At 40.3% G+C, this 12549-nt stretch overlaps 1 protein-coding gene across 1 annotated transcript; it reads left to right on the top strand.

The window, feature by feature from the left end:
* The first annotated feature begins 4215 nt into the window (after window positions 1–4215).
* slc35f6 (solute carrier family 35 member F6) lies at window positions 4216–10688 on the top strand. Its single transcript, XM_035144253.2, has 6 exons — window positions 4216–4465; window positions 7002–7074; window positions 7413–7584; window positions 7936–8151; window positions 8241–8351; window positions 9105–10688. The coding sequence occupies exons 1-6, from the start codon at window positions 4389–4391 to the stop codon at window positions 9590–9592; spliced, it is 1137 nt and encodes a 378-aa protein (XP_035000144.1). The 5' UTR covers window positions 4216–4388; the 3' UTR covers window positions 9593–10688.
* The last annotated feature ends 1861 nt before the right edge of the window (window positions 10689–12549 follow it).

Genomic DNA, 12549 nt, shown 5'->3' with positions numbered 1-12549 from the left:
CTTTTGTGCCATTGTTTGGTGACAACGGATAACAAACCATGAATAACAAAGAATTCTCAGTATTTCTGTTATGGGCCATTAAAATTCACAAAATAGCCAGGAGGGGAGTTGGCGGAAATAATTGAAAATGATGCATTGCATTGTTTTTTTGGATTGCTACTGTCGTTGAGATTCTCCATCCAGCAGGAATCCACGTTTATTGCTGCATCCTTGACTGCGCACAGCCCCTGTCAGTGTAATAATTCAGTTAACACTAAAACTCATAAAAACTGAAGAGACATCTTAAATTTGAATGCTTTACCTCAACTCCACCCCGAAGCTATGAGGTTATTATCAACCAGAGTCTTTTAAAAATAGAATTTAATAGGTTTTGTTGGGTTTTGCCTGCTGTTGCTCGGCTAATGGAGCAGAGTGGGATAAAACGGAAGAACGGCCACAAAAGCAGACACGTAAACATTTAGTGTAGATTTATGAGGGGTGACAGTAGATGTCACTTTCACGTGTTATTGCTGTGGAAGTGTTCGTGTTTGGGTGACCAGTGAACACAAAGGAACAGGGCTCAAAGTAAATATGAAGCAGAAAACCAATTACACTGATTGCAGAGGCCAGAAAAAGTCATCAAACAGGTCTGGAAAGATGAACAGTAGCTAAGCAACGGAGGTGATTAGGTTAAAGCCACTAACTGCCACCTGCCTTAACCCTGATCCGAGCAGACACACTGAATATGGTTCATCTCACAGGCCGGCGACGAGTGTGACAGATGATTTTAGAGAACTGGTTAAGATGTTGTTCTTTCAAATGCTTTCACTCTCACAGTAAACTCTTCACGAGCCAACCGGGTCTCTGCTTCCCCACTGAGCCACTGCAGATTCATTAACAGACTCGGTATGAAGGTTTCAGGTCGATCATAAGAAGCAGGGAAGCAGGATGTCTGTGATTATTCAGGTTGTCATGTACAGATTGTAAGTATAAGGGTGGTAACAACCCGATCAGGTCAGATACTCTTTGGATACAAATGGATTTTAACCCATTATAAAGGTGATGTATGGATCTAGACTGTAAATAAAGATGGGGGATTTATCTCCTCCTCCTCCCATTGTAAAGAAATGAGCCACCAGGGGGCAATCAAGATGATTAGGCTTGTTTGTGTGTATATTATTGATGGATTCGATAATAATCACTTAAAAGTCCCTTAAAATCACGTAACTCCTTACTGCTACAGTCTTGTATCTTACAAGCGGTCGATTAAGGGTTTATAGACGACTTCTACAACTACTACTATAAATGAAAAATAGAAGAAATTAAAATAAAGTATTTAATCTTAATTTTTTACTGGATTTAATTCAATTAGTAATCTAAAGTAAATCCAGTTTTCATTAAAAGTTTAGATATTATTTGACTATACTAACAGTTACATTATTTTCAACATATTTGAAATATATCCAAAGCATTTTTATATTGCAACAATAAAAGAGTAATTATGTCACATTTTAGTGACATGAAATAAAGATAAAACATGTTGTAGCAAAGATCTAGGCATTGTAAACCATGTAATGAGAGAAACTCAGATTATATAGGCGATCTAAAGACTCTGAGCCAGTTGTATTATTGATTACGTTTGTCAGCAGGTGATCTTTGATCCGACCTGTCCTGTGTTTGTGCTGCACTGTGCAGATGTCATATAACAGCTCAGAGTCACGGCATCACAGGCGATGTCTGTCTTAAGTATGCAGAGGTGAGCAGTACTGAGCGGTGGTCATGTATTATTCTGCCCCCAGTGGACACCTCGCACGCTGCCGTGTTTGTGACATGTCAGCGGCCTCAGACGAGCTGGTTCAACCTCACACCACTGGAGGTTGGCTGTTAATCATATGCTTCCAGGCCAGTCAGTGTGAAGTGATGAAGCTCCTGGGTGTTCGTAGCTTCTTCCTCACGGCTGCCACAGACGTGACTCCTCAAGGCCACGTTGACTGTAGATGGTGTTTTTCAAATATCACACCATGCATGTATGAAATATATTTATATGTATATATACTGGATCCAGATATCTTGACACTTACTGGCCAGAAATGTGTTGTTGCTGTTTATGAAAAGATAGATGCTTTGATTCTGCTCTAACCATCCAGAGTAGTCAAAAAAGTTTGATGAAAGAATTTGACATGTCTGGCTTCCGTCCCACCGCAGTGATATTATTACACCAGCCTAATTCCAATGTAGATTCACCACAGGTATATGCCCTAATTCTACAAGACAGATACATATGAGTCTAGTCACAAGAACAAGTCCAAGGTTGTTTTTTTTGCATTCATGACAGCATTGGAGCAGCTGTAGCTAAATGTTAAGTGGTGGGAGCCAAAAGGTTTTTTTACTGCCGTCTGCAGTGACAGAGGAGAGGAGGCATTTCAAGAAGAGTCGCCGAGCAGATGACTTTTTCCTCGCTCCTATCAGCTGTCTGTGAAGTCACCAAAATGCCACTTAGCACCAGTGGAACCAGGAGAATTGCTCACACTGCAGCAAAGAAAGTCTGTGTGTAGTATCCTAATGTTGATGTGCTTAGTTCTGCAGAGAGTTATAAAGAGAATGTGATATAAAGGTAGTCGCACCGCAGGCATCACAGGTATCTTGTGATTGTATGGCACAGAAGGTTTAACCTGGAATAACCTAATATCCTCAATTTAGCTAGAAATGTGATCTATTTGTGATTTTTACCTTTTATATGTAGGTTTCCAACGATGTCATCATGAAATCGTCTTTTTTTCTGACTCCATAGTGACGTCATGATGATGTCATTCCAACCAAATCCGAACCAGATCATAAAATAGTTTTCCATCTGGCTTCAGGTCGTGTTTATGGATGCACGAGATACATGGAAAAATGCATTTTTACACTGAATGCATGAATTCATTTTCTGACTTCTTCATGACGTCACCTATCATATGACGTAATGTGATGTGGACCAATTCTCTGGTTAATATGAGCTTCAGGTGGTCTCTGGAGCACCATTGTTTATGGAGATGTCCTAGAATGTGTTTTTCTGACCATATTTTTCTTGACCTTGACCTTGACCTTTGGCCTATCAACTCCTAAAAGTTAATAATTTGCCACGTAAACATGGGTTCCTTGCCTCATTGAGTGTTACCACCACACTTCTATAGCCACACTAGCATGCAGAGTATGTAATGGGCAGCATCCTCAGGGGAAATGAAGAGCATGTTCTCATTATAAGCAAAGTGAGGCCACAGAGGGGGGAAATGCACCGAGGTCCCACGTTCACATGAGGATGATTCAGATCTGGTCTTTGTCGCCACCTGTTGTTCATCCGTGGGGCCTGCCGTGTTACCTTCACAGCCCCTCGTAAATTGCTGACTCTAAACAAACTAAACATGGAGAAGCAGTTTTTATGTGGAACAAACTCCAAGAAAATTGCAGGTGTGATGTAACTCTTAGTACTTTTAAATCAATGCTGAAGACTTTCCTGTTTTCATGTCACTCATTTCAATGGATTTTTAAATGCTTCTTTTTTGTATTGTCTTATGTTGCTTTTAAAATTTGTCATGGTGACTTTCTACATTTTATGTAAAGAACTTTGAATTGCCTTGTTGTGGAAATTTGCTGCATAAATAAACTTGCCTTTACTGGGTAATATAATAATAATGTCTAACAACTGGGATGAGAGGGTTGAATTCATTCAATTTAATTACACTCACGTATATAACAAATTAAAACCACATACATCCATTGTCTTCTTTTAAAGGTTCTGTGTGTAGACTTTAGTGACATCTAGTGGTGAGGTTGCATGTAGCAGCTGAATACCCCTCACCTCACACTCCCCTTCCAAATAAGAAGAAGAACCTGTGGCAGCCTTCAGTTGTCATAAAAACTAAACATGTGTTTAGTTTGTCCTGTTTGGGCTACTGAAAAAAACATGGCGGCCTCCGTAGAGAGGATTCACTCCCGATATAAATGTAAAGGGATGATTCTGGGGTAAAGACAACAACAAATCATACAATTTAAATGAAACACACGTGAAAACATCACAAGGTTTATTTTGTATTCATTTTCTGCCAATAGATCCTTTTCACCTAAATCTTTCAGATCTTTAAACAAACACCTTGTGCTCTTATCTCATTTCCTCACTCGCTCCTAGCTTTTGGTTGGGCCGCGCCGCGTCGCGTCATTTCCGACGGAGCGTGAAGGCAGCACGTGGGTCAGCTGACTGCGAGTTGTTGTCATGTGGCGTTTACAGACACAGCGGATCGCACGGAGAGAAGAGCCCTAGAGAGAAACAACAACCCGGGTCGGTGTGAGACAAACAGGACAAGCAGAGGAACAGCTCGCTGGTCGTCTGTCCCCCCCCCCCACCCACCACTCACTCACTCGTCCCCGCCATGGCCTGGACTAAATACCAGCTGTTCCTTGCGGGACTGATGCTCACAACTGGATCGATCAACACATTATCTGCAAAGTGAGTGTATTTAATCATGTGTGTGTGGGGGTGTTTCCCCCCCCCCACCACCACTGGTGTCATGTGTTTGTAGTTCAAGTGCATCAACTGTAGCAAGGAGCTAAACAACGCGAAGAGTTGGGGGGGGGGGAATGTTAGCAAACAACAAGCTAAATGGCTGCTCCCTGTTTTAGCTCAATAACGGAAGAGGTCTGTTTCTTTAGCCTTTTGTTGTGTTAGCATGTTTTTCATTCATTTGTACGTGAGCTGCAGCAGCTAGCATGCGACAGTAGCAGGTAAACAACAAGCTGCTGCTATAAACAACATCTTATCAATGGAAGCTAAGTGATTTTCAATATGAGATTGTGACCAGGAAGCTGCTGTTAACAGACTGTGTGTGTCTCACCTGAGGCTCGATGTCACAGCAGATTCAACCTGGTTCAGTGGCTGTGGGAACAACAAACTGGTTTTAATGGGATGTGACTAATGTGCTGTTGAGTAATCATAGATGCAGATAACAATGGGCTGCAGCTACACTTTCATTATCATCTGGTCTAAGACGGAGACGTCTGCAGATATATTTTGGTTTAATCCGTCCGACAAATCAATTTCCAGTGACTGTTTGGATACAGTGACGTTCAACAGAGAGTCAGTCATTAGTTATGTTTCTTAAAATACATGTTCTGCTCGGTCACTAATCATTTTAGGCCCAAAAACACAAGTCGTCACACACTGATTAAAGACAATTGTTTACCAACTTCAAACATACTTTAGTTAAGTTTGTTTGAATTAAAGTCACAAGTTATATCAACACAATTGTTAAAGGTTAATGTTTTTGTGTTACCCAGTGAAGTATACTTCTTCAGCTGGTGTATAGTTATTCTAAACCAACAGAAAACAGTGTGAAAGGTCCTCAGGCCGCTCACATGAACCAACCAGCAGAGCCAAGCCTAAATATATTCACTTCACAATGAGGATGTCGCAGGTTGTCACGCCCTATGAGACAAATTGTGATTCGTGAATATGGGCTATACAAATAAAATCAGATTTATTGATTGATCGAGTGATGTACAAGAGGGGAAAGCAGAAAATACCCACATTTGAAAACCTTAGAAAACTCTGAAAGTGTGAAGTTTTTTTTTTAGGACTGAAACTTCATTAATCTCCCTTTGGATAAATATATTTCTTTGATCGATTGATAGTCCTAAACCCAAAGATATACAATGTGCAATTCTATCAAACTGAATATCTTCATGTTTATGTAACTGGATCCAGGGAATATTTTGTATTTTCTTCTTGATATATGACTAAATGTCTTTCAATTATCAATATAGATGATGATTCGTTTTTTTATTGAATGACATAAGTCTCGTTGTCACAAGGTTTGCAATTTTCTGTCACGCAAGAAATTCAGTATCTTTACTTCTCTAATAATGTGTCAAGTCAGCTCTCCGTTGTCTGAGACACACTTCTCTTTCCCTTTTTGTCAGTTTAACAAAAGTGCAATGAATCACAGTGTGGAGGTATTATTGGTGTCAGTGTGTCGGACAAAACAAGCTGTGTCATGTTCCACACAGACGAGCACAGCTACTTAGCAGGTACAGTTTCGCGGCGGCCACCTGAAACCAGCCTCGTTACGGCGCTGCCTCGCTGGCTCTTCAGCTCCAATCAGTCACAACACGTAGGTTGATAGTGTTGGTGCTGGTTCCCTCTTTCTCTTCACGCAGCCGTGCACCCGTGTAACGCCACTGAACCAGACACATGCCTTGACCACGAATAAAGAGGAGAGTCGGAGCAGATTTGGATCAGTCAGCAACAAACCCACTCAAGTTTCCTCAGACTATTGATGAGCTCAGAAGTTGTTGTGTGTGAAGAACGTGCCGTGTCAGCAGCTTTTCAAAACATTTCGCCTGTCGTGCCTTTTGGAGCAGACAGGAAGCTCACATGCCCGTCACGCTGCCTCATGCTGACTGACTCACTGTAAAAGTCCACGGGTTATGCATTAACTTGACAAGTGACACGTTTCTTTATCAAATTGACTCTTTAGTGTTTTATTTGAGGTCACAGGGAAACAAATGTTCCCTCAGTGTGCTCGGTGAGAAAAGAGGAAATCCTCCGCTGGTAGAACACAGAATAGAAAATAAGAAAGGGATCTGCTGCAAAGCTAAACTCAACTCTACACCCACATCATCTTTTTTTTTTTAAACATGCTGAAATAAGTGACAAAAATAAATCGAGCAGAGGCAGAAAGTGATGTCGGGCTGCAAAAAGTTTTTTCAACGTAACTGTTAGTCTTGTTTAATCTGTCACCAAGGTGATGTATACAATTTGCTTGTTTTTAGTGACCAGCACAATCCGAACTTGATATGTAAGGGTTAACATCAATTTTCAAGCTTTTTTTAAATGTCTCAAATAATTCATTGACGTCCTAATAGTTACCAATTCATAATCTCTTTTTACAGCAAACCTCTTTCCTTTGTAGTGCCTTCAGTGTGGTTGACTTGTGATAAAATGTATATCTATAACTGAACTGCAATAACTTCTTTCTGTCCGACAGATGGGCTGATCTGTTCTCGGCGAAGGGTTGCCACGGTGACCCCGATCATCGATTCCGTCACCCGTTTGTACAGGTACAGTAAAGTCACCACACTGGACAAAGACATCCGAGTATTTAACCTTAAGTATTTATATATTAAAAATGTGTTCACGTTTCTATGTGTCAAACGATCCCTATGAAGCAGAGACAACAGATATGCACATTTAGTCTTTGTGCTCGAGTGCAACTATCTAAATAACTTATAACTTGTAATAATGCATATGAAACTTTTGTAAAGCTTAAAGCACGGCTGCCCCTCTTGGGGAAAAAAATATATTTTTGCCCACTCTTATGGCAAAAGTAAAATCTAATCAGTGATTGTTTAATATCTGTTTCCCGTCCATCTCTGTCTGTCCCGCTCCACGCGTCCAGGCGGTGGGTATGTTCCTGGGTGAGTTCAGCTGTCTGGCCGTCTTCTACCTCGTACTTTGCCATGACAGACGCAGACCAGAGCCCAAGGTAAACCCGGGGCAGAGCTTCAACCCTCTCCTCTTCTTCCCCCCCGCCATGTGCGACATGACGGCCACCTCCATCATGTATGTTGGTAAGTGAGCACAAGCTGAACAGGATCTTTTGAAATCTCACATCCTGATCTGTTCTTCCCGTCAAAGGTCAAATGTAATGACTTCCATCGATGCAGCCAAACAGTAAAGATTATGTGTTTGTTTGAAGAAGCCTTTCGTCAGGAAGAAAGACGATTAGGTCCAAAATAACAAAGTTTTCCTCAGTATCACTTTTGTTTTGCAGCTTTCATCAATATTGAACAATGTGAATTGTTTGTCTATGGACAGAAAAACATCTTCACAAATGCAGAAATGAATCCGCTGCACTTATCAATTCCTCCGATGTCCTTTTAGGTATGTATCCAATGAAAAAACTTGTATGTGTTTTCCAGCACTCAACATGACGAGCGCCTCCAGCTTCCAGATGCTGCGCGGAGCCGTCATCATATTCACCGGTCTGCTCTCTGTGGCTTTCCTGGGGCGTCGCCTGGCGCCCAGTCAGTGGCTCGGCATCTCCATCACCATCCTGGGCCTGGTGATCGTGGGCCTCTCCGACTTCTTCAGCGGCCACAGAGACGACGAGCACAAACTCAGTGAGGTCATCACAGGTAAAATGTTTTTCTATATAAGTACATTGTAATTAACAGTGTAAGTACTTCTTGTCTGAAATATACCCCACTTCTCTTCGGCGCTACAGGAGACCTTCTGATCATCATGGCTCAGATCATCGTCGCAGTGCAGATGGTCCTGGAGGAGAAGTTTGTCTACAAACACGACGTCCATCCCCTTCGTGCTGTCGGTACTGAAGGTACAGACGATGTCCATCTGCAGTTACTTGTGACATTTAGTGCCAACAGGAACTTTATTCGCTCTAAGCCTGTTGATGGTGGAAGTAGCACGAGCCAAAGTCCTGACTTGTCAATGTTAACTGACAACAGATCAATTCCCCCAGAGGACACCTGTCACATGCTGACAAATAGCTACAGATAGATTTTTATGGATGTGACTGAACTTTGGAATATCCTGAAAATTGACAGTGACGTAGGATGTAAAAGAGTAGTGCCGAGGGACAAATACAGAAACTTTCTCCACAGTGTAAAAAAATATTTTATATAATATCTACAGTTATTTTTACTTTTTGATATTTTCTGTGCCAATTTTATTCTTCTGAGACCGTTTTTTATTGAATGTCTGTCCTTTGCATTATATTGCGCTTTAGTAGAAGGGGGTTGAAGAGGAAGACAGAAAACTCAAAAATATGTAGTACTTATTTTTTAAGACTTTCCTTATTTTTTACTTTTGTCTCGTGAATAGTTTTATTTATAGTTAAACTTGGAATATGGAAGATTAACGACTGTTTGGTTTGACTGGTCACATACTGAAAATGAGCCAGACTTAGCTGTATAGGCTAAATTTCATCTGTTTTCCAGAGCCAGTTCTTATATATTAAAGGACCTATCTTGTATTATTACAAGATAAGATTCCAGGATGAATTTAAGGGGTTACAAGTCAACTAGTTTGGGATCTACAGGTCAGATTAAACTTGGTTTTCTGTTTCCAGGTTTCTTTGGTTTCTTCGTCCTGTCGCTGCTGCTCATCCCCATGTATTTCATCCATGTGGGCGACTTCAGCAACAACTCTCGGCAGGTGCTGGAGGACGCGCTGGACGCCTTCTGCCAGATCGGACACCAGCCCCTCATCATATTGGCTCTGCTGGGCAACACGGTCAGCATCGCCTTCTTCAACTTCGCCGGCATCAGCGTCACCAAAGAGATCAGCGCCACCACCCGCATGGTGCTGGACAGCCTGCGCACGCTGGTCATCTGGGTGGTGAGCCTGGCGCTGGGCTGGGAGCACTTCCAGGGCCTTCAGGTCCTGGGCTTCTTGGTCCTGCTGCTGGGCACGGGGCTCTACAACGGACTGCACCGACCCCTGCTGGCCAGGATACCGTGCTGCGCTGGCCTTTTGAGCGTGGCTGAGGAGAGCAGCCCAGGAGAACGAGAGAGACTGGTGAACGACGGCACGGTGGAGGGTGGTGACGAGAGCTGAAGACTTGTTTATGGTCGACACGCTCGGCACAGCGGACCGGAGTCTCTCTCTAAAGACACTGCACCTTTCATGAGCGCTGTCAGGTAGAGTCTTTTTTTAAATGGGTTTCTTTTCACACCTCAGATTTCAACTGACCTCACACTTTGCTGTAATATATCAGGGTTTGGAAACATTTTTAAAAAACAACATTTTGGGGAAATGCACTTATTCTCTTGTCGCGTGTTAAATGAGAGGTTTTATAGCCACTCTCACTCTATTGGTTAAATATGAGCCTGGAAAAAAATATGAGCTTAGCTTGGCTTAGCTTAGGTTAGCATAGCACAAAGAGTGGAAACAGTTAAGCTAAGCTAACGGTACCTTCATACAGACAAAAGAGTGTCATCAGCTAAGTAATAGAATAAATACATTTCCCTAAATGCTAACTAGACGATAGAGAGGGTCGTCTGAACAAGCTTTTATATGTTAATATGGGTTTTTAGGGATTCTTTTAATTTAGAGATTTATTTTTTATGTCTCTATCAGAAACCATAATTTGAAAAGATAATTTAAAGCCAGTATCCACATTTGCTCCCTTGTTTAAATTTTTTTAAACTTGAACTGACTGATTTGTATGTGTTTTTAGACCTACATCACTAAAGCACAAAAAATTACTGACAATTGACAATTCAACTATGACCATTCAGATGTTTTAAGCTGATTTCAGTATCATGTCGTTTCTGATGTCAACTCAATATCTGCTGAAATGGTCCACAATGCAAATTGTATATGTTCTTTGATCTGTAATAAGAATTTTTATTTTGAATGTTGCTGATTGTGCAGTAGAAGTGTGCCAAAAAAAAAATGTCATTGCCATTTCACTGCAGAGGCACTAGAGAGAAAAGTTACCAAACTGCAGAACCACTTTTTAAAATCTCAGTTCAGCTGATTTACAGAATGTGAGAGAATAACTGTAACTGTATATTTGATCCTTCGACACCTCGGGATCTGCACTTGTTCTTGTAAATCCTGCTTCTCTCTTCCATGGTCGGAGACATTGGCTGTAATGTTCAATAAGGAAAAAAGGGAACTGTCACATTAAATCACTTATTGAATGGTACAGTGGTATTTTTACTCAGGTCTGTGTTCACCTGCAGGAGATCACAGTCAGTAGATGTGTGAAGATAATGTAAAAAAACGTGGGCGAAAGCAATATAATAATTTCATTTTCTCCTTTTAAATCATTACATTTTTTAAAACAAACTAAATGAAGCTTTGCAAATGTGTTATATCTTTTAATATTTTATACCTTTAGGTTTTAGGATGTTATCTGGACAATTTTTTTATCTCAGAGCTCATGGGGGCCTTTTTTTCTTTAAAGCATATTATGAGATTTGATATACTAAATGATTAGTGAGTAAAAATGTATCTATTATTTAAAACAACAGATAAAAAAAATAGTGCAAATAGAAATGCAGTTTTGACGATATAAACATAAAATAAACAATATTTTCTAAATGTATATAGGTTGAATATACACTGATCTTAATGAGCGATAAAATAATCCTGTAGTCGTCCAACAATGTGGAAATTTGCCAAATATCTTTCAAAGCAAAGCAGCAAAGTTTCAGTTGCTTTGTTTCAAGGGAAAATTCAGACACATTTTCAGTGAAAATGTTCCAGAGGTTCGACGCTGAAGTTCAGGGGGAAAAAAAGTGAATGGTCAGTGGAAGGGTCCGATGTCACCAACACCAGCAGCTGACACCTGCCTTCACTTCCTGAGTCGAACTCCACATCCTCCCCGAAGAGTGCTCTCACACTTTAATGGAGGTCGAAGGTTAAACCCAGGAGTCCCCTGAGATGTGTACACACGACCCCGTCCACCTCCAGGAACAGGATGGAGGTAAATGTGGGAATTGACCACACACACACACACACACACACACACACACACACACACACACACACACACACACGGTTATATGTCAATTAGCTACATGAAGATATTAAAAGCCAACATTAACGTCATTTATTTATTAACCAGCAACTATTAGTTATCATAGAGTTTTACATTATTCATATTTTTTTCAATAGGCCTGTGTAGAGCAGTAAAAGTTTCAAATAAAGATATACAAGACTACAACTTATGTCATGTTGGATTATAGTGTAAAGTTATAACTAAAATTTTAATCAAAAGTACATATTATTTAGTTTTTTAAGGTTTTAGTAGATTCTTTTTTAATGTTTACTATGTAAATGTTTTGTTTCGATAGTATTTAATTATGAGAGTGAGCAAAAACAGTTCATATGCTTAATGTTCATATACTTTTATTTACTGTGAAGAGCAGTTAAACACAGTTTGACGTTGAATAATTTAATTACGTGCAGAGTAACAAAACTCTGCATGCAGATTGGAGGAATTAATTAAAAGATAGAAATCTGAATTTATTTAGTTATTTAGTCTACTTATTCACTCATTCTGAGCAGTAAATCCTCCGTTGACCTCTAGATGGCAGCGTCTTGTTAAATAACAGCAGAGAACATCAGCTCCTCACTGTGTGCGGATGGTTTTGGTTCTGAGCTGCTGCTCTGTCAATGAACTGAGGTCAAAAAAAGAAGACATCACAATATGTTGTCCACAGAACATTCACAGTGAATAAAACAGAATATCTGTATTGCAAATAAACATGTTTAAATTAACTATTTTTCAGGTTTTCAGTAAATTTAAAACCTAAAAAAAACAAGAACACAACAGCAAATATTTTAAAATGTAATAATAGCCTAAGTTTGATAGAGCAGTTGGATTGTGTATAGATAGATAAATTAATAAATAAATAATATCATACCAGAATAAAAGAGGCTCCAGGGACAGTATGGAAAAACATTTCCAGTAGCTGGACAGACAAAATGGTCCCCATGAGATCTGACTCTGTCCTCCCCTGGGACACACTGATCTAAAATAGATAGATAGAGAGATAGGA

The sequence above is a fragment of the Hippoglossus stenolepis genome, chromosome 20 (assembly GCF_022539355.2).
Source record: "Hippoglossus stenolepis isolate QCI-W04-F060 chromosome 20, HSTE1.2, whole genome shotgun sequence".
Taxonomy (NCBI): Eukaryota; Metazoa; Chordata; class Actinopteri; order Pleuronectiformes; family Pleuronectidae; genus Hippoglossus; species Hippoglossus stenolepis.
This window is presented reverse-complemented; position numbering and strand designations above follow the sequence as displayed.